Source organism: Lepidochelys olivacea (genome assembly GCF_965140295.1).
Source record: "Lepidochelys olivacea isolate rLepOli2 genome assembly, chromosome: 9".
NCBI classification, from domain to species: Eukaryota; Metazoa; Chordata; order Testudines; family Cheloniidae; genus Lepidochelys; species Lepidochelys olivacea.
The window spans coordinates 101279922-101298731 of NC_140419.1; the positions used below are offsets into that span (position 1 = coordinate 101279922).

At 43.5% G+C, this 18810-nt stretch overlaps 1 protein-coding gene across 7 annotated transcripts in view; it reads right to left on the reverse strand.

The window, feature by feature from the left end:
• Positions 1 to 240: 240 nt before the first annotated feature.
• PLS3 (plastin 3) overlaps positions 241 to 18810 on the reverse strand; it is an 87572-nt gene continuing 69002 nt past the window's right edge. For all 7 annotated transcript variants that reach the window (XM_084639413.1, XM_084639417.1, XM_084639415.1 and 4 more), the window contains 13 exons: positions 15325 to 15454; positions 14611 to 14743; positions 13207 to 13288; positions 12315 to 12480; positions 10136 to 10278; positions 8051 to 8146; positions 7263 to 7458; positions 6426 to 6504; positions 5815 to 5929; positions 5551 to 5684; positions 3001 to 3124; positions 2489 to 2613; positions 241 to 1527 (listed from right to left, as the gene is read on the reverse strand). In XM_084639413.1, the coding sequence (XP_084495539.1) occupies positions 1395 to 1527; positions 2489 to 2613; positions 3001 to 3124; positions 5551 to 5684; positions 5815 to 5929; positions 6426 to 6504; positions 7263 to 7458; positions 8051 to 8146; positions 10136 to 10278; positions 12315 to 12480; positions 13207 to 13288; positions 14611 to 14743; positions 15325 to 15454 (1656 nt within the window). In that variant the 3' untranslated portion in view covers positions 241 to 1394. The remainder of the gene's footprint in view (positions 1528 to 2488; positions 2614 to 3000; positions 3125 to 5550; positions 5685 to 5814; positions 5930 to 6425; positions 6505 to 7262; positions 7459 to 8050; positions 8147 to 10135; positions 10279 to 12314; positions 12481 to 13206; positions 13289 to 14610; positions 14744 to 15324; positions 15455 to 18810) is intronic.

Below are 18810 nucleotides of genomic sequence, written 5' to 3' on the forward strand. Positions count from 1 at the left end.
TTTTCACAAAGTAACTAGCTTGAGATTTACTGTCAACCTTCCTTGCCCCCAACATCACTGAGCAAAAGGGAAAGGGGGCGGGGGGGGGGGGATAGTTCTTCTGCAGCTCCCAGAAAGCAAACCAAAAGACCAGCACAAAAATCCCACAAGTCCAAACCATGGAAGTAAGTTGTAAAATTGGATGGTCAGTAAGGAGAGACTGACAAGTGTGAATCATATTAAATATGCAAAAAAAGATGCTTGTATTTAAATGTTTTTATTTCAACTAATGCTTTGCCACCATATTACAGCATTTGAATAGCTCAGAATAGCAATGTGATCTCAAAATACAGCCAACAGCTTGCCAAAGCAAGAGTACATTAACTCCTATGGATACAGCTCCTTCCTTCTTTGGTGACACCACTTCCTGCATATTTGTAAAAAATAGTTTTAGGTCTCGGCACTTTGCAGTTCAGATTACTTAACCCTGCTGTTCATAATATTTGCCTATTCCCTTCACAGCCACCCTACAGCGTTTTATTGTTTTATTCCCAACAGCATTTTAAATAAAAAAGTAACAGAAGTTTACATGCAGGATTTGTAAAAATTATTTTCTAGGTGCACACAATTGAACCAAGATGCGTACAAAAATGCATTCATTTGGATTCTCAGATGTAATGATGCCATCAGCATGTTGTTATTGGATGCCATCAGATGTCCACTACTGCCAGAGAGGCTGAGTTTTAGGTGGTATTCTCAAATATACTCTATCTTGAAAGACCTTTAAATAAAAGGTAGCAAGAAAAAAAACACTATGCTTTATTTGTAAAGTAATCAAAATATTTGTTATGTGTATAAAAAAAGCACCATGTAGAGAGAATACTGCAGGAAGACTGATCTTCAGAAATATAATTTTCTCATTTAACCTTATAAATTGCGCTACAGATCCCAGTTACTTCTGTAACTTTATGGTTACAGAGGCAAGGAATAAAAGCTCAAACCCAGAACACACGAGATTTGACCACAAGACACAAGATAAACTGTCTTTTAGATAGCAAGTGAAATTTGTTTCTATTAAGATTCATGCCAACCACCTTAGCAACCCTCAGAAGAAAAAAAACACAGAATATCTGAGAAATAGGTCCAGTGCAGCATTTTCTGAGATGCTGGTCTGATATGAATGCATTCCCGTGAGCACTTTAAATCAAACTTCCATTCTGGGAAAAGAGCAAATCTGTTGGTTAAAAACTCCTTTCCCTGAAAACGTTGATAATGTTCTAGTCTTGCAAAGCAAAACTGAGAATCCTTGAAACTTCAACAGTTCTTAGGCCAACAGCATTTCATCCCGGACACAGCTGATCAGCTAGTCATGCACTGGGGTGGCAGGTTGGGATTTTTGCACGTGTGTCAGCATCTTACACTTTCTTCATTCCTCTGCCCATCAAACAGGCAAACACTGTCATAACCATCTTTGGTTTCACCTCCACAAGGTCTTCTGGAAGAGCGTATACTCTGGCTCCAATTCTTCTTGCCATGGACACAGCATACCTATTCACCAGTCAAGAGAAATGAGTACATGTAAACATTTCAAATCCCCTTTTTACCTGAACTTGTTAGCTAAAGAGCCAGCCAGTGCAGCGCCATTTCAATGATCACTAACGCATAGTTTAATAAGGTATTAACCCCGATTTCAAGGTGTGATTGTTTAGATCTTGCAAGTAGATTGGTTTTATACATGCGTTTTTAATATAGAGCAACTGGTTTTAAAATAACCTTATTACAGAGAATTAGTAGTTTTTAATATACATGTTGATATTTTGAACCTAAGTCCATTCTACAAACAGTTGATGAGAAAGTGTAATACATATACCTTGAGTTATTCAATATCCCTTCAAGATAAATAAATACTAACCCTTATTGGTGAATAGTTAAGTTTCTGAACTCTCTCTCCTTCTGTTCATGCTCCTTGCATTTGCTTTCTATCCATATTAAAGCAAGCAGAGTACTGAAAGTTACCTGAAAGTTTGCTGTTACAGTTATTACAGAATCTTCATGGAAAGCAAGTTTCAACTTTCCAGTTCAGTACTCCCACTAGAAACTTATTTTGAAGAAGACTCGTGCTGTTCTCACCAGGAAACAGACTTGCCATAGTGACCCATGTGTCCAACAGTTCAAATTTCAAATATTGAGATACAGGTCAAGTATTTATTAAATCAATCTGAACCAAACTAGAGAGAATCTGATCTGTTCACAGGGCTATCTGCTAATGGATAGGGGATCACACTGCTAGAAACTGTTCAAGCAGTTCTCTGTTCCTTCCAAAAGCCGGCATCACAAGAAGCCTGCCCTTCTGACCTGCTAAATGGGACGGTGTCGCTGGACTATCCCAGTATGGCAAAAGATTGAGAATGTGGGTTTTGGAGCACACCCATCTGCAGCCTGAAGGTCATGAATAGGACAGCAGTACTCTTGCAATAAAATGCACCATTCACAGACTACAGACACTTACATAGCATTATTCTGTTTGTCATCTTCTGATAAGTCACCTGTCTTTACAAGATCATAGTTGATACAACCAGGCTGTATGGCATCAATTAAATCCACCACTGCCAAGCTAGTGCTGATAGTCTTGTCCTAGAAGAACACAATGACATACAGTGAGGATTCAACAAGTCTGGTTTCTGATTCCACAACAGCGGAATTGATTGTGGAATGGGTAACCAAACTAAGGGTTTTTTAAACAGTCAAAAAATTGCTACCATCTACTAATAATTAGTCCCCCCCCCGGGGATCCTTTCCAAGCCAGTTACAATGCCGCATTACCATTATTATTCTGTTTAGCTGCGGCTAAGTGCTTAAACTATGCTAAACAAACAATAACTGGTTTGCAGGCAGCAAATCTCCACCCATGTCCCTCAACGGCTTGCAACGGAGGTGCCCAAGTCTGCGGCTGACACTGTAGCACAATGCATTGCAAAGGAGATGCCAGTCCCCCTCCCATTGGAAAAAGGAGCCCGGTACCTTAAAGCTCTGAATGGAGGTTGACTTGCCAGCTTCTCTCAGTGTCCTGTTCACCCAGTTTACTATGATGTCATCATTTGCTTTCTGACCATCACCAAGGTCCTCGAGAACATTCAGGGTGTATCTGAGAATGAGTGGGAGACAGTTCCTTACAGCGCAGGGTAGATATGGTTCAGGAACAAAGCCATGTTCTCAATGCAGTCTAGGATTCAGGCTACTGAGCCAAAAAAAGAGCAATCTGCAATTGCGGGCCCATCTTGGGAGCCCCGACTTCAGCCTCTGCTCTACATTACCTTTGGTGGACAAGGGAAGAGAAAGATTCTGCTGTCCAACATCCTCTCAATGTGCCCCACCAGTTAGGGCACCCTGAATAACACTGAATTGATGCGGTGTATTTAGTCACTTTTTAAGCTCCATCAGTTCAGACGAAGCTAGTGACTGCACTGGGGTTGACAGGAGTTATTTCAGAGGGGTAACACGCCCAAAGCTTTACATTACTAAAAAGGCAGATAAAATTCTTTAGAGCCAAATCACAGAAAGGTAGGGCATGCGGTGGTTCTCAACCCAGGTAACGCATATGCAGCCCGCAATGATAAATAGGGGGAGAACCACTGATTTAACCCATTCTTAAAAACCTCCAATGAAGGAGATTCCACAACCTCCCTGGGAACCCGATTGCTAGTGCTTCACTACCCTTAGCATTAGAAACCTTCCCCAAATATCTAACCTAAATCTCCTTTGCTGCAGATTATGTTACTTCTTGTTATCCATGTGCACTGACAGTCGGACAATGGATCCCAGCTCTTTGCCCTTAACACAGGTGAAGACTTAGAAGGTCCCTTCTCAATCTTATTGTCTCAAGGCTAGAGATGCCCCCTTTTTTTAAAAAAAAAACAAAAAAAAAAAAACACACCTTTCCTCATAGGTCAGTTTACCTAAACCTTTAATCATTTCGGTTGCTCTCCTTTGGATACTCTCCAATTCTTCCAAATCTTTCCTACAGCGTGCGCCCAGAACGGGACACAGAACTCCACCGGAGGCCTCACCAGTGCCGAGTAGAGCAGGATAATTCCCCCCTGTGTCTTATACACAACACTCCTAACACACTCCAGAATGACATTTGCCTTTTCACAACTGCATCACATTGCTGACTCATTCAATTTGTGATCCACTAGAACTCTGAAACCCTTTCCAGAATTACTCTCTAGCCAGTAATTCCCCAATTTGTAGTTTTGCATTTGTCTTCATTGTATTTCATCTCGTTGAATTCAGGCCAATTCTCTAATTTGTCAAGGTCCTTTTGAATTCTAATCCTATCCCTGAAGGTGCTTGCAACCCGTTCCAGCTTGGTGTCCTCTGCAAATGTTATAAGTACCCTCTCCACTCCAATATCCAAATCATTAATGAAAATATTGGCTAGCATATTGAATGTTATTAAGTGGCCTCATTTGATCTGTACAATACATATTTTCAGTTTTGTATCTTATTAGAATCATTTAGAGCTGGCTTTAAAATGCTAGTTAATTGTAATAAATTCCTGGAAAATAGCTTTTTCCATTTAATAAAGAATTTGTCATTAAGTTTTTCATTTTAGTGGGAAAAAATATCACTTTGTTTATTTCCTTTTCCCCCATAGGGCAGGGGTGGGCAAACCTTCTGGCCCAAGGGCCACATCGGGGTTGCAAAACTGTATGGCGGGCCGGGTAGGGAAGGCTGTGCCTCCCCAAATAGCCTGGCCCCCACCCCCTATCCATCCTGTCCCACTTCCCACCCCCTGACTGCCCCCCTCACAACTCCCAACCCATCCAACCCCCCCTGCTCCTTGTCCCCTGACCACCCCCTTCCAGGACCCTTGCCTCTAACTGCCCCCTGGAACCCCACCCCCATCCAACCTCCCCATCCCCGACTGCCCCACCCCTTAACAGCCCCCCCGGGATTCTCATATCTATCCAACCCCCCCTGTTCCCCATCCCCTGACCCCCCCCGAACCTCCGTCCCATCCAAACCCTCTGTTCCCTGTCCCCTGACTGCCCCCTGGGACTCCCTGCCCCTTACTCAACCCCCCTGCTCCCTTACGATGCCTTTCAGAGAGGCAGGAGCTCACAGCCCCGCTGCCCAGAGCGCTGGTGGCACGGCAAACTGAGGCTGAGGGCGGGGGGACACAGTGGGGGAGGGGCCAGGGGCTAGCCTCCCTGGCCAGGAGCTCAAGGGCCGGGCAGGACGCTCCCGCGGGCCATAGTTTGCCCACCTCTGCCACAGGGGGTTTAAAAAAAGGAAAGGCCGGGGGTTGGTGGGGGAGGCTTTTTACCCCACAATTTCAGAACAAAAAAATTTTAAAAAAGTTTCAAAAAAACTGAAATTTGTTGCTGTTTTTCCCTTTTCAATTGGGGGGGGGGGAGTGAGAGAAGTTCTGAGCTCTAGAAGTATTTTGTCAGATCTCTATCTGTGGTCTCCCCCATAGAGGGAGGGAGAGCAGGGAGCATGGGATACACTATGTTACACTCAAATGCTGTATTCACACAGTTTAGATATTTTAAACGAGCTTTGTACCTCCTCATCAGCTGCCAGACTAAAGCTAGCGTCAGTGTTTGGTTTCCATCATTCAGGTCCTGTCCACCAATGCCCACCAGAGAGAATTTGGCCGGACGCTTTCCCAAATCCACTGCGTAGTTACAGTTTTCGAGCTACACGCACAGGGAAAAAAAATATGTACAAGAACAAACAGAATTTGAAATGTATATACAACGAGGCTTCCAAATCTTACATTTCTAACCTAGGCTTGTTATTGTTCTTACAGTAACCTAAAGTTCTCACCTTCTTCATGTTTGCACCAAGCTTGGGGTACGGTGGCTTGTTAACCTTATTCCAGTCGACAGGAACTTTGATCTTTTCATATAGTTGCAATATTACTAGTGCATCTTGCAGGTCACTAGAATGGATTAGCATTGGTTAGCCCTGGTGTTCTGAGAGTGAGGCATATCTTGACTTTCCTTAGGTTTACATTTAATGTTATGACTAATTATGTTACAACAGTGCAAAAAAGAAGCAAACAACCACCCCAGAGTAAAATATCAAACTTCTCCCACCTTCTGACATGGGGACATAAACCCTGGCTATCATATGGCAAATCTAGATTCCAGTGCATCTCCAGAGTGACTGGCAGCTGATATACTGACTAGTCTTGCAGTTTTACTGAGAACCACCTGTTTTAGGTAGTTTTAATTTAAAAAGAAAAAGAAAGACACCTATCCAAGGCTCTAGGTGCCCTAATGTATCCTTAAACACAACCAAAGAGATCTGAACAGGTTCAAATACCTACTTCAATTCTTAGTCGACCAAAAAAGAAACCCTACATTTAAATGAACTAAAGTTGCATTCGATCAAAAGCCAACAGCTCTAGTGGAAGAAAGATGCAGAAAACCTACCCATACAGATGGTTTACGTGTGGATTCACACCGAGAGAGTTCATCCAGTTACGGAAGGTCCTTTCTTCACGTGTCTCTCCTACGTTAAAGGAGACAGACATTATGCCGCCTGTTCGGGTGCCTCTCACCACTCTGGAGAGAAATCATGCCTTTCGGACACGGAGCATCCCACCTGCCCTGGCAGGAAGCGCCGTACCAGGCAGCTTACATTGAAGGTTGAAAACCAGTTGCCTCCATAATGATTCATAAAAGGACCAACTTGTAGGGCAGCTACCTGGACATCTTTTCTCAATGCTGAAAGATCTAACTAGGATTTGGGAAGTTAAGAAGTTTAGGGTCAATAAAACGGACTATGATGTATGCACGACCGGTAAGCGGTGCAATACCCCAGGTGAGACTACGCACCATTAAATTATTAGCATTAATAATAAATGGCCGAGAACCAGGCAGCCCAGTGCTTTCAGCGATGCCCCTAAAAGCAACAGCTCAGTGTCTCCGGTAACCCATCTACACATGGACTCCTACCTTCCCAGCCTCTCAGCACTGTTGTGGGGGTTGATTAGTCTCTTTAAAGCACACTATAGGTAACTCTACAGTCACACTTCAGTGCACAGCCTGGTATCTGACCCCCGTGCCAATACGCAAGAAGAGTTGGTCACACGCAGACACTGGTAAACAGCATCGCTGAAAACGAAACACCATCAGGCTGAACCTTTCGTTACTTGCACTCTTAAAAGCCTGATGGCTCATCAGAATGCTAAAAGCCTTTTGTGGTACAAACCATTTCCATTAGGTATTGTTCCTTCACACATCATGATAGGAGAGAAGTTTTATCACCTTCCAGTAGTGTCCAATCGATGTCCTGATTTTCTGGCTTGGTAAGCGCCGGATACTTGTTGAACAAGTTTGCAACGAAGGCTAAGTTCAGTTTGGGATTCCCACTGACAACATCAGCAGGGGTAACAAACTGTCTGCAGCCCAGTCTGTCTGCCTGCTGAAGCATGTATTCTGCTCTCTTCAAGTCATCCTTCTCCTGTTGGGGTGACAGAAGCATGAATAGCCAGCAGATTTGGAGGACGTCACTCAGCTATAAAGAGCAGGAACTTCTTCCTGAACACTGCCTTTGCTGGACTGAATACACAAGTCCACCTGCTTTCAGGAGATATGGGGCATTGACTAACTAGGCCAAATAAAAGCAAAGCAATGAATAAATATTGTAGTAATAAGCCATAGCGTATGGATGCACTGGTCACCATCTACCCGCTTGGTTAGAAAGCTCCCCTCTCAAGCTTTACAGTAGCCAGCTAGAATAATAATTAGAACTCATGATTCAGCATGCTCACAAATATATCACCAGGTATAAAGACGACTGAATTCTCAGACATTTGGTTTACTCCAATTGTTACACTGGCCGTTAATGCCCAGGTCTAAACATGTCCTCATTTAACTGGATACCAGATGTGTGTCTGTCTTGCTTTCCCCACACTGATATTTTATTTATTCTAAGTCTGACAATCACCAGGCGATCAAGAGGCCATAAGCAGCCTGCAAAGTCCATACCCAGCTTTCAGTTTTACAGCATAAGGACAAGGAAAAAAACCCAGACAGATGTACTGAGTACTTACATTGAAACCAGACATGTTAATGTCAATCTGCAGCTCGTCTTCTTTCTGTCCCTTTGGTGCAATTTGGTTGAGGAGATGGAAATAGGCTCTCGAATCCTGAAATGGATTAAGTGGCATATTCAACTCTCCCACATGGTGCTGAACACACACGAACATTACATCGCAGACTTGTCTGATTCAGGTCACTGAATACAATACCTTGACTGAATTACTGAAGTCAGTGAGCTTGACAGATAAGAAAGAGGGAAAGAGCACCACAGCAGAAATCCCGGAGGCATGAGCGGGAAGAAGAACAAAGTTAGAAACATTAAGCCAGTGTTAGAACCATAAACCAGCACTTAAACGGTCAAAAATAACTGGTCAGTATTGAATATTTTACACCACCACAATCTGCAAAAAAAAAAAAAAAAAAAAAAATGCAAGTTGGAGGTCCTGGTCTTAAACAACTGCCTGCAGAGAGCCAGCCCATATAGATTGACCTCTAGAGTAGCTTCATGCTCCTGATACCAATTACTATATAATTTCTCAGGCACATTGGCACATCCTCCCCACCTCAAATCAGAAAGGGATCCTTCTGCAGGGCTACCACATTCCTAAAGGAAACCAGTAAAGAGAAGACAGCGTTGTTGATATTTTGACTACATGGAGCCTGCAGGTTTTTCTTGTTGCATCACATTTACAAAATGCAGGGTTTGGGTTTTTCTCTTAAAGCAGATCCCAAGACAAGATATGAGTTTTGTGTATTCACATGAACGTTTTAGCCATTCCAGAGATGATTTGGGGGTACAAACCTTTCGTCTAGTGGGAAGCGGGGGAGTGGGGGGGGGGGAGATACAGGCCTGAGCTTGTTTTTTTGAGAGAGAGAGGAAAAATGAAGAACTAAAACACTTTCCCTTACTGGGACCATGAAGTGTCCCACGAGAGCCTACCAGCTGGGAGCCTGCACTGAGCAGAGCTGTCTGGGCAGAGCACTTGGAGTTTTTCTAATTTTGAAAATGGGGGAAAAAAATTGAAAGTTTATGCAGCATTCTCTGCACCCCCAGCCAGCGTTAGGCATCGATTTACTCCCTGCACCAAAGGAAGCTCCCTTTAGGCAGAAGAAAGTTTTAAATATTTTTAAAAAGTCACATAAAATCACTTGCTTCTAACCCCCCAATCCGTAGGCATGTCACTGGATTCCAGGCATGTTTGGAGCCCTTGCTGTATAAAGTTCACAAGTCATCACACCCAGGAGGGCTGCTAGCTGGAAGGAAGCCACAAGATCAGCCACTAGCATCAGGGTTGAGGCCCTCTAGGAGACATGTCTTCCCCCACCTACCCCCCATTTCACCAGGTCCCATGTGAAGGCTACAGGACTAGAGGTCCCTGCAGTGCCTCAGCCAGTACTTCTCAGGTAAAGTATCAGTATTTGCTAACAAGGGTTAGCATTTCCATACAATGAACGAGCTCTCCCCTGCAGAAACGGTCAAAACATTTTGTGAACATTTGCCCCATGTTTTTGGATGAGTTTTAATCCAGTGCTTTCTACAGACCCTTGAAAACAGCTTCTGAAAGAGAACCGTCTTGAGAATGTGCCTTTTAGCCACATGAAAGCATCCTAGCTATGTACTGCTTCCCCGCTCGTACAGTAAAAACCCTTAAGGGCTTTTGAACTGGTATCTGCAGCTTTTGAAAATGAAGGCATCCATAAACAACAAAGATACACCACACTCGTTTTTATGGCTGGAGAATCAGTACCAAGCAGAGAGGATTCAAGGGCAGAACCCCTAAGTACGCTAGTTGTCGTTTCTCTACTGTACGAGGACAGGGTCAGCTCTTATGTTGAAGTAAAGCAGCCCTGGATCCTGCAAACACTAAGAGATACTTCGCTTTACCAACCTGAGAGTCTCATTGAAATCAAAGTCAGGGCAGTGAAGTTAACAGCATGTGTGTGTTTGCAGGATCAAGGCCCAACTGGTTAACAATTTATGTAAGAATTCAGGAAAGAAGCAAGTACTGCCCAATCAATCACACACACATACTTCACCCCAGCAACCTGGCTCAGATGCACCTGGCTGCGCCTCACAGAAGCGGAGCTCCAATTACCTTGATGTCGGAGCTGAAATTATTGATTTTCTGCCACCCTGCATTTTCCAAATGGAAGTTGGCCCATCTTAGAAGCAGCTCTTCTGGGGACAGTTTCATAAGATCCTCCAAAGTCTCACCATCGCGAAGTAAGGCAGCCAAAGCTGGAAGAAAACAGATGTGCCTAAATACAGGACAGTACTGCTTTTTAAAAACAGGGACTTCTTCTAAGTTACAGCTAGAGCTGGCTGAAAAAAATGTCACCCAAGTATTTTTGGACAAAAAATGACTGACCATATCCAAGTTTTTCCTCTAATAATTTCAGATTCTGCCAACATACCTTGGTACTGCCAATAAAAATAATTTTTAAAAAATCGTACTTTTCCATGCAACATCTTTCTAGAAGGGATTTTATTTTTCCCCTCCAGAAAATACTTACATTTGTTGATCAGCTCCAGTTACAACCCTCCAGATCGAGGCAATTTAACTGGCTTATCTGGTACATGGCCCTTCCATTATAAAAAATCAGTGTGTATGCGATTTCACATGTTTTTCTGAAAAATCACCACCACTGCCGTGAATCCATTGCCGACGCGCATTAGGCAGGGGATTTGGAAATTCTATACCCAAGGGCTGCTTAAATTGGCAGGGACAGGGGAGGGGAAAATGTAATACAAAGAAAACCAAAGTCACACAGAAGCCTTTGTGTGACACAGTAAGCCCACAAGGATCCCAGAGCTTGTTGACTGGTGGGATCACTTAGCAGCTACATGTGGCAGGCATCCTGCAGCATCACTGTACGGTCTTTGACAAGGGAAAGGAAAGCTAAGCTACCCTACCAAAAGGTGCCAGGGGAATTTAGGTGGTCGAAGAAGGGAAACTGCCAATGTGCAGTTATTTGTGATCCAAACATCTTCCGAAGTCTCCCCTTAAGAGTCAGCGTTTCGAGCTCTACCAAGAAAATGCCACTCGCTGAATGACTAACACCACTGCTGGCATGGAAGGGGTTCCCATCCAAGTTCTGGCGTGGTCCAATTCTGCCTCGCTTAGAAGAGCTGATGTCACAAGTCCACATGCCATAACCACCAGGTAGCCAGAAATTTTGCTTGATTTGACATCCAATCCAGTTTCAAGATTGTGATTGAAAGACTACACCTTTTATTTGAGTCAGCTGGCTACATATTCAGTAAGCAAGATCTGTCTTGTAACAAACTTCTCCAACAACTGGAGAGGTGCACCAGGACATAACGAAATAGAGTGTGAATGCACTTGCTCTTTGATGCCTGGTGTTTTAAAGCAAGGGGCACGCTAGCATCGATACACTCAGGACAGGCACAGTGGACACTCACAGACCAGGTTGAATATTTTTCATTTAATCATGACAAAAAAAAATGGTTTTGTGAAAATTTCCATTTGGTTAAAAAAAAAAAGAGCAACAAAGTCAGTTTTGGGAGGTTTTTGTCAAAAAGCCAGAAAGTTTTAGTTACAACAAATCTGAGAAAAGAAGACATGCTTTTTGACCAGCTCTAAGCATCACACAATGGTGCCCTGTGATTTGAGAACATCTACTTGCAGATAGAAACACATCTAATTAATGGTCTATGGACATTTAGCGGTTCCCCCATTCCCAGTCAGAATTTATCATTGCTCAAAGAACACGAGCTCATTCACACCTTTTGAAGCTTGCACTGGTTTAGCTCAAGGTGGACCCGTGACAAGAAAACCTTGTGGCTACTGCTACAGCTGAAAGGTGCCCATGCTACCCGCGCGTGCCATCCAGCCTATTCCAGCCAACTCCATAGAGTCCTGGGAGGGTTAATGGCCTCTCAGTCCGAGAGCCCAAAGCAGGCTCTTCACAATCAAAGTGAGCAGTAAAAGAAGTCCCTTTGCAGAGAAGGGGAAGAAAAATGAAGAGTAGATTGGCTGGATGAGAAGAATGTGGCATGAAGGACCTGCTGCTGAAAGACAACGTCTGTCAGGCTGAGCTGTGCCGCTGAAATGAGTAATTTCAAGTCTCGTTCAGATATTCCCCCTCCCCACGGGACAGTAGGTCAAGATCAGGCAGATCAGGTGACCAGGGGCTTGGTCTTATATAAGCAACCGATTACTCCCCACCTCCATCCCAATTCACACTTGCTATCTGGTCACCCTAAGGTTAGGCTTGACTAAGGATAAACAATGATTTGCAGTGTGTTACTACCTTCATTTCTGCTGAGTTCGATGTCGGCAAACAAGCCAATCTTAATAATCTGCCAGAGAAGCCCCAGCACCAGATGTGGTTTCCCTTCCCTCAAGTCCTCTGCTCCAATATTGACAACATGACACCCAATGGCGGAGGCGGAATTCAATGCCAAGTTCAAGTTCTCCTGTAAACAAGAGAGCTAAATGAGAGGTCTCTCTCTCTGCCTTTTGTTCCGTGCAGACAGCCTGGGGACTTCCCTGCTTTTAGTAGAAGAAAACTTGCAGTTTTACAGTAACTACAGCTGCATTAGACTCCAAGGGAGTATTTTAAAAGAAGTCTCATGGAAGTGGACTGAATTAATAAGAACTGAATTAGACCCAAGGGTTTAATTTCAGTCTCTGGTTTTTAGTTTCAGCCTCTGAGTCACATCAAGTGGCATCAACAAGATTAAGATTGGAACATCAAAGTGTGCATTAAAATGTTACATGTGCACACACAGGTTTGTGTATTACAACACGTATCAATTTACTACGTTGTGTATTCTAATACAAACATACATGCACAGCTATCGGCCTCCCTTCTGAGAATAGCAGCATAAACCTTGAGGTACGTAGATTGCTACAGCATTTCAGTTTTGATAAAGTCTGTGAAGGGGACCTTTAGCAGCTTTTGGCATTACGTCATTCCTCGTGCCCTTACGAATATTTACAGAACATTACCCTTTGCACTAAGATTTCCATTTAATGCACAGTACAGAGATTCCTTTAAATTATTAAATACAATTAAAACTGATCTCTGCTCTGGACCAGAGTCCTGAATTAATTCCGTGAGTTGCTGTATTAATCTCCCCTCACAAACCCTGTGTGATTTCAATCTTTGTAAGAGATCATGAAAGTATATTATACCATACCTGAATTATAAATGGTGTGAGTTTTTTCTTGTTGATTGCTCTTTCGTCAATTGTATCCGGAACAGAAAGATTGATCATTTTACTGACAAAGACAAAAATATTCAAACACCATTAAGCGCTTAATCCTAACACAAGTTGTTGCAAATAAACAGAACAATGAGATTTGATCAGACACTTTGTACTCAGTTGTTTGAAATAAAAGGTTTAGATTTGGGACATCAAGAATGTATTTGTAATTTATAGTTAAGCCTGATGAAACTTTAAACACAGTAACAGCCACCACTGAACTAGATCAGTTGCTTGAGTAAAAACAGATGAATTATCAGAATACCATCAGCAAACTAGTGAAGTCCCATTATTCTGCTGTAAATTCTAGAGGGAAGACTTGTTTTCTTCCAATTTAACCCCGTTGTGTGTTTCAGCATACCTAGAAGGGAGAGACCGTGCTAATATTAAATAGGAATTCCAAAATAAAAACCCAGACAGTGCAAACATTTGGAAGAGATGGCGTGTGATGCGAATTCACAAAAGGCTCAGAATGGGTTTTTCTACTACTCAGCGTGTAGAGCAATGCTTCCTGCATCTACAGGCAAGAGGAGTCGAAGCAGAGGTTTTGCTGTACATTATAAATTATTCCCCACTTGGACCTACTTGTAGATCACAGATCGGCAGGTGTCAAAACAAGGCAGGTAAAGACATCATCAAAGTGAAAATAGGCAATGCCTAACCTAGAGTAGATCTTCCGCCTTTTGCTACAGTGCCGCTGGAATACCATGTCACCTTGCTTTTCAATCTAAAAGCCGTTTCTACAGAGTGAAAATGTAGGCTATTTGATGGCCCTGGAGAGTAGACTCCACATTTTGCAGTGAACAGCAGAGCAAGTTTCCCTACTAATGGGCCCCACCTTCGTCCTAGAGCCTAATCCAGCTATCATTAGAGCCAATGGGAAGTAGATCGGGTATTCAGAGATCCTGTTGCTAGACGCATTTCATCCTTAGCCTCTGTTGAGGCTTCCAACACGGGACATGACAGTGCTTCGAGATGCAGGTATGTAAGGAAACTGGACTGATGTCAGAACATGCCCCCACAGGTCACTGTCACACATTTCTGTGCATCCATGAATGTAGCTGGGTTTTTGTAGGACAGACTTTTCTGAAGTCAGTGTGTGTAACAAGACCCAAAGAGTGAAGCAAGAATCCACAGACAATATATAACACCAGTTTCCCCCACGTCATCAAAGCTGGCAGCAAAGCAAAAGCATGCTCTTGCACTGAAAGTCTGAAGTGGCTACGTACCCCTTTTTATATGAGCTACGAATTCTATCCAAACATACAGGGTCAGAAAAGCAGCCTAGATTGAAGAGTCAAGTCCCAATGACAGGGCTTCTGTAGGAAACAGACTTACCATAATACAATCCCATCTCCAACAGCTTTGAAGAGGTCATCTGTATTTGGATTCATTGGAATAACATGCCTGCAGTCGGGATCATTTTCCAAGGCTTTGTTTATCCAGTTTACAAAGGCATATTTTTCTTCCTCTAAAACGAGTGCAATTGTAAAGCAAATGTAGGCTTTTTACGGCATAGCATACGTTTGAACTGTGCACAGTAATTATTGTACTACATTTTCACTTTCTTTGTCACAGCGCTTCATTTGTGCCAGGGCTGAGCCCCGGCACCTCTAGGCTTGGCCGTTCAGAGCCCCGTCACCTTTGGCTTGCTGCATCAGTTATGAATGTAAAAAAAACAACTTGAGCCCCGGCACCTCTATCATTACAAATTACGAACTGATTGGTCATAAAAGTCAAATTCAGAGCTTTTTATACTCTGTAGTAGTAGAGGAATTTTCATAGTACAAGTCACTCACTGAGCTGGCTATAGCCAAATGCAAGAGGAATATATCAGCAAGCTGAAAATGCTACAAGACAAATCTCAGGAATGTGGACATACTCAGTCACTCCACTTAATGTGACATCCCTTGATATTTAGCCTTGCTCTTGTTTCAATTGAACTATTCAGGGCGGGGGGGGGGGAGCTTGTTTTCTGCCAGGTCATTAAACTTGCTAGTTCTAGGGTTTGGCCTGTTTACTCAGGAAGGCACCCGAATGTCGGGGTAATACCTGAATACGAATGTTGGGTTCCTTCGCTGGAGAGCTCGGATGTCCCGCCAATAGCACAAATCCCCTCTTTTCTGTTGATGGCTTTTCTGAAAGTTTTAGCAATCTCGCTGCTTTTCAGCTCTTGGAAAACCTGCAGTTCAGAAAGTTTTGTTTAGACAAACATTCATTTTTATAAACTGGAAAACACATGTTTAAGCAAACATCGTGGTATAACCAGTAAACATAAGAATGGTTTAGCAAAATAATGCTGGATCTAAATTTACGATGGGGGAAAACAATGTGGTTCCATTAGATTTAATCACGTTAAGGAGAACAAACACCTACTGAAATGGCCTTAAGAAGCCATTACATACATTTATCACCATTTTAGTTCGGTTTCAAGAGGCCACCAGAAGAGCGCAAAACTCTGCAGTCTGAAAGCAAGCGTACATGCAGTCTCCATGTGAGCAAAACAATTCAGAAAGCTGTTGCACAATTGTAACCCAGTTTGTGTAAGCAGGACAGCTCATGGGATGTGCCTTTAGTTCACACAGATGTGACTTTGTCCACACCCCACAGAAGACAAAAACCTGAGATTTTTAAAGCACATCTGAGCAAGTGTAAAATAACATCTCTAAGAAGGACCGCAGCAGTGACTTTCCTACCATATTAGGCTATTGCTAGGTAACAAACTTTTCAACAGATCAAATCAATACATGCTCTTTATGTTTGAGGTCAACAGAGAATCTTCAGCATGGAAAAGTTTATGCTGGGATTTCTTTGTAGATATTAATGTACTATTAATGTCTATTGAACTACTGATTAGGAAAGAAAAACTAATTAAACATCAAGAAATCATCTCCTCAGAGGTGACCTCTGCCTAGAACTATCATAACCTAATCAGCTGTCCAAACCTTCAAGAGCTCACCATTTTGCTCTCCTCTTGCTAGTCCCTGCTGAGCCCCAGTCCTATTTGCTCATCTGTGTGGGCTTACAGCAATCTCTGTATCACACCTTGCATCTTCCATGAAATATTTGCCTAAGTGAGACTCAGTCATCCTCTTGGGGTTTTGACAATCATCCAGTTTTTCTGCGCTCTTACTGAAAGCTTCCCAGCTGGCACATCCTACTGGAAAAGCACCCAAGAGCTTTCAGCTCCAGCTTCTGCTCCGCAGAGGAACGCTCTCCATGCAGGACAGCTTTGCCTCTTTCCCTGGTGCATTAAAGATACATGGTGTCTTCTCGTATTTCCCTTTTCCTCTCTACAGTTACCAGGTACACACATTTCCCCCTCTGCTTCTCTTGTGTAAAAGGCACAGTTTTGGCATTGAGGAGCTGACGATAAGCCCCCATTTCCTGTAACGATCTGGTCCCAGCGTGGCACAATTCCACATACCAAGCTGGAGCAGTAGCATTAGTCACACACAGTAGCTAGCCTGCCATATCCTGGCTAACTCAAAGCTACTACTTCAAGGGTGCCTTGTGATGGGCACCACAGATTAACCAAGGCGGCAGCAGGCTAGTCTCCCGTCGGGATTTCAGACCCATCCAGTATTTTAGCTTAAACCTAATGTTTACTCCTGTGTGCAGCTCTTGGCAGCCGGCAGCCTTGCTAAGCATTTCAGAATTCCAAAGGCAGCATTTGCGGGCATACTGAACGCAAGTCCAGGAGACCTGGGGTAATGTCAGAATCTCAGAAGAACGCTGGTTATGGAGCACCTTTCTAAAAGCCCTCAGGGCTGGGACTCCTCGTGAGGTTGGGGAGAGGAGGAAAGAAAAGAAAATGCATGTCAGAACATATCCCTACCCAACCATTCTCGATCGACTTCAATCCCCCTGAAGGGATTGACTTCTGTCTTCAGCAAGGGGCACCTACAGCCATCTCTGAAATGCTCTCAATATCGCATAGGTGTCAGACAAACTCGCATGGTGCTCAGGGTTCTGCCTGGAGACTCAGTGGCAAGGCTCAGGTAGGGCTCTCAATTACGGTCTCAGATTTCAGTGTCTGGTGCTCAAGCTCCTTCCTGCCCCCAGTGCTCACTATTCTCCCTCTAGAACTTCTCTGTCCCTTGCCGGTCTCAGCAATCCCCCTTCTTCTGGTACAACCCGTAGTGTGATCCTTTGGCATGGCCTGGTGGACTCCCTTGTCAGGGCAGGACTAAGCACTTCTCTAGTGGCCCTATCTATTTTTCAATTTTTTCTTGAATTGCAGTTCTGGTTGCAGAACAGGGCCGTTAGCCTGTCTTAACCAGGCAGCAGAGGGAAGCCCCAGTAGCAGAGCGATTGTAGCTAGCTCTGTGTCCCCATTCCCTACTCCTTAAAGCCCTCAGCCCCGGAGACATGGCCAGTCAGCACAGCATTAGACACCATGCTGAATCAGCCCCTGCTGCCACCAGGATGGGGTAGCACAAAGGTAGCATTTAGCAACATTGCCCCTCCCTGCATCGCTCCTGTGCCAGGGACAGCTTGGCTGGACCAGAGGATCCAGGCTCCACGGGGTTAGGAGTGAGTTTGTGCCACAGTTCTTTTTATTACGAATTTGGAAACGTGCAGCCTCACACAGTGAAGTATTTGTTAGACTATTCAAACGGACCCTTTTAAATCCTCTTTTAAAAGCACTGCACTTCAGATGGCATGTTTACTACGACCGGTCTGCAAACCGTTTTGAAAAGTAACAAGCTGTTCACTAGATGAATTACTTTCATTTTAATAAGTTACCTAGGTGTTTTTTCATTTTATTTTCCACGACCAGTCAAGGAGCTGCTCCAGTACCCTACTGTTTAAGTCATTCAAATGAACACGGCTAGCCAACCCTTCATTTTAAGACCACTTTTTGGCAATGAAATCTTGGTCAACCTCAGATAAGTCTTCCTCCTCCTTCATATTATTTCTCCAAGTAATTATGCTGAAGCTGTAACGTTCCCTCTTTCTACACTTTAACAAAGAAACTTTATAAGCGGAATTGTTGCTAAATCTGATGGTCTCCCCGCAGAGGTTAGTTGCTGGTAGGAGATCTTCATATTATGAACATACAAAATTATTAAACACTTCACTTATGGGGATGAGAATCTTTTAAACCGTGTTCCAGTGCAAGTTAGAATTATGAACCAGTGCAAACTGGCATTTGAAACATGCACCCAACATGCAAGTGCTCACAAACTGCAAACGAACTCCAACTTACTATTCAGCTCCGAACTCGAGAGTTCAGAGGGTCTGAAAATAACCGAGGGACAAAAAGGTAAAGCTAAGTTAAAAGAAATCAAGAGAAGTTGCACATAAAAACAGCTGTCCGTCTCACACCACACATTTAGTGGCATTGCTGTCAACAACATCACTGTCAGAATGTAAAGAGGGTAGAGGGCGGCATTTAACCCGTCTTTCAGAGAAAGCCTTTGCCAGAAATACCACACTTTTTCTGATCCCTTTTTAGAGTCAAAGGCCAGATTCTAGATTTTTCTACCAGATCATCATGCTCTGCACTCCTCCTCCGAAGGGAAAAGCAGGCCA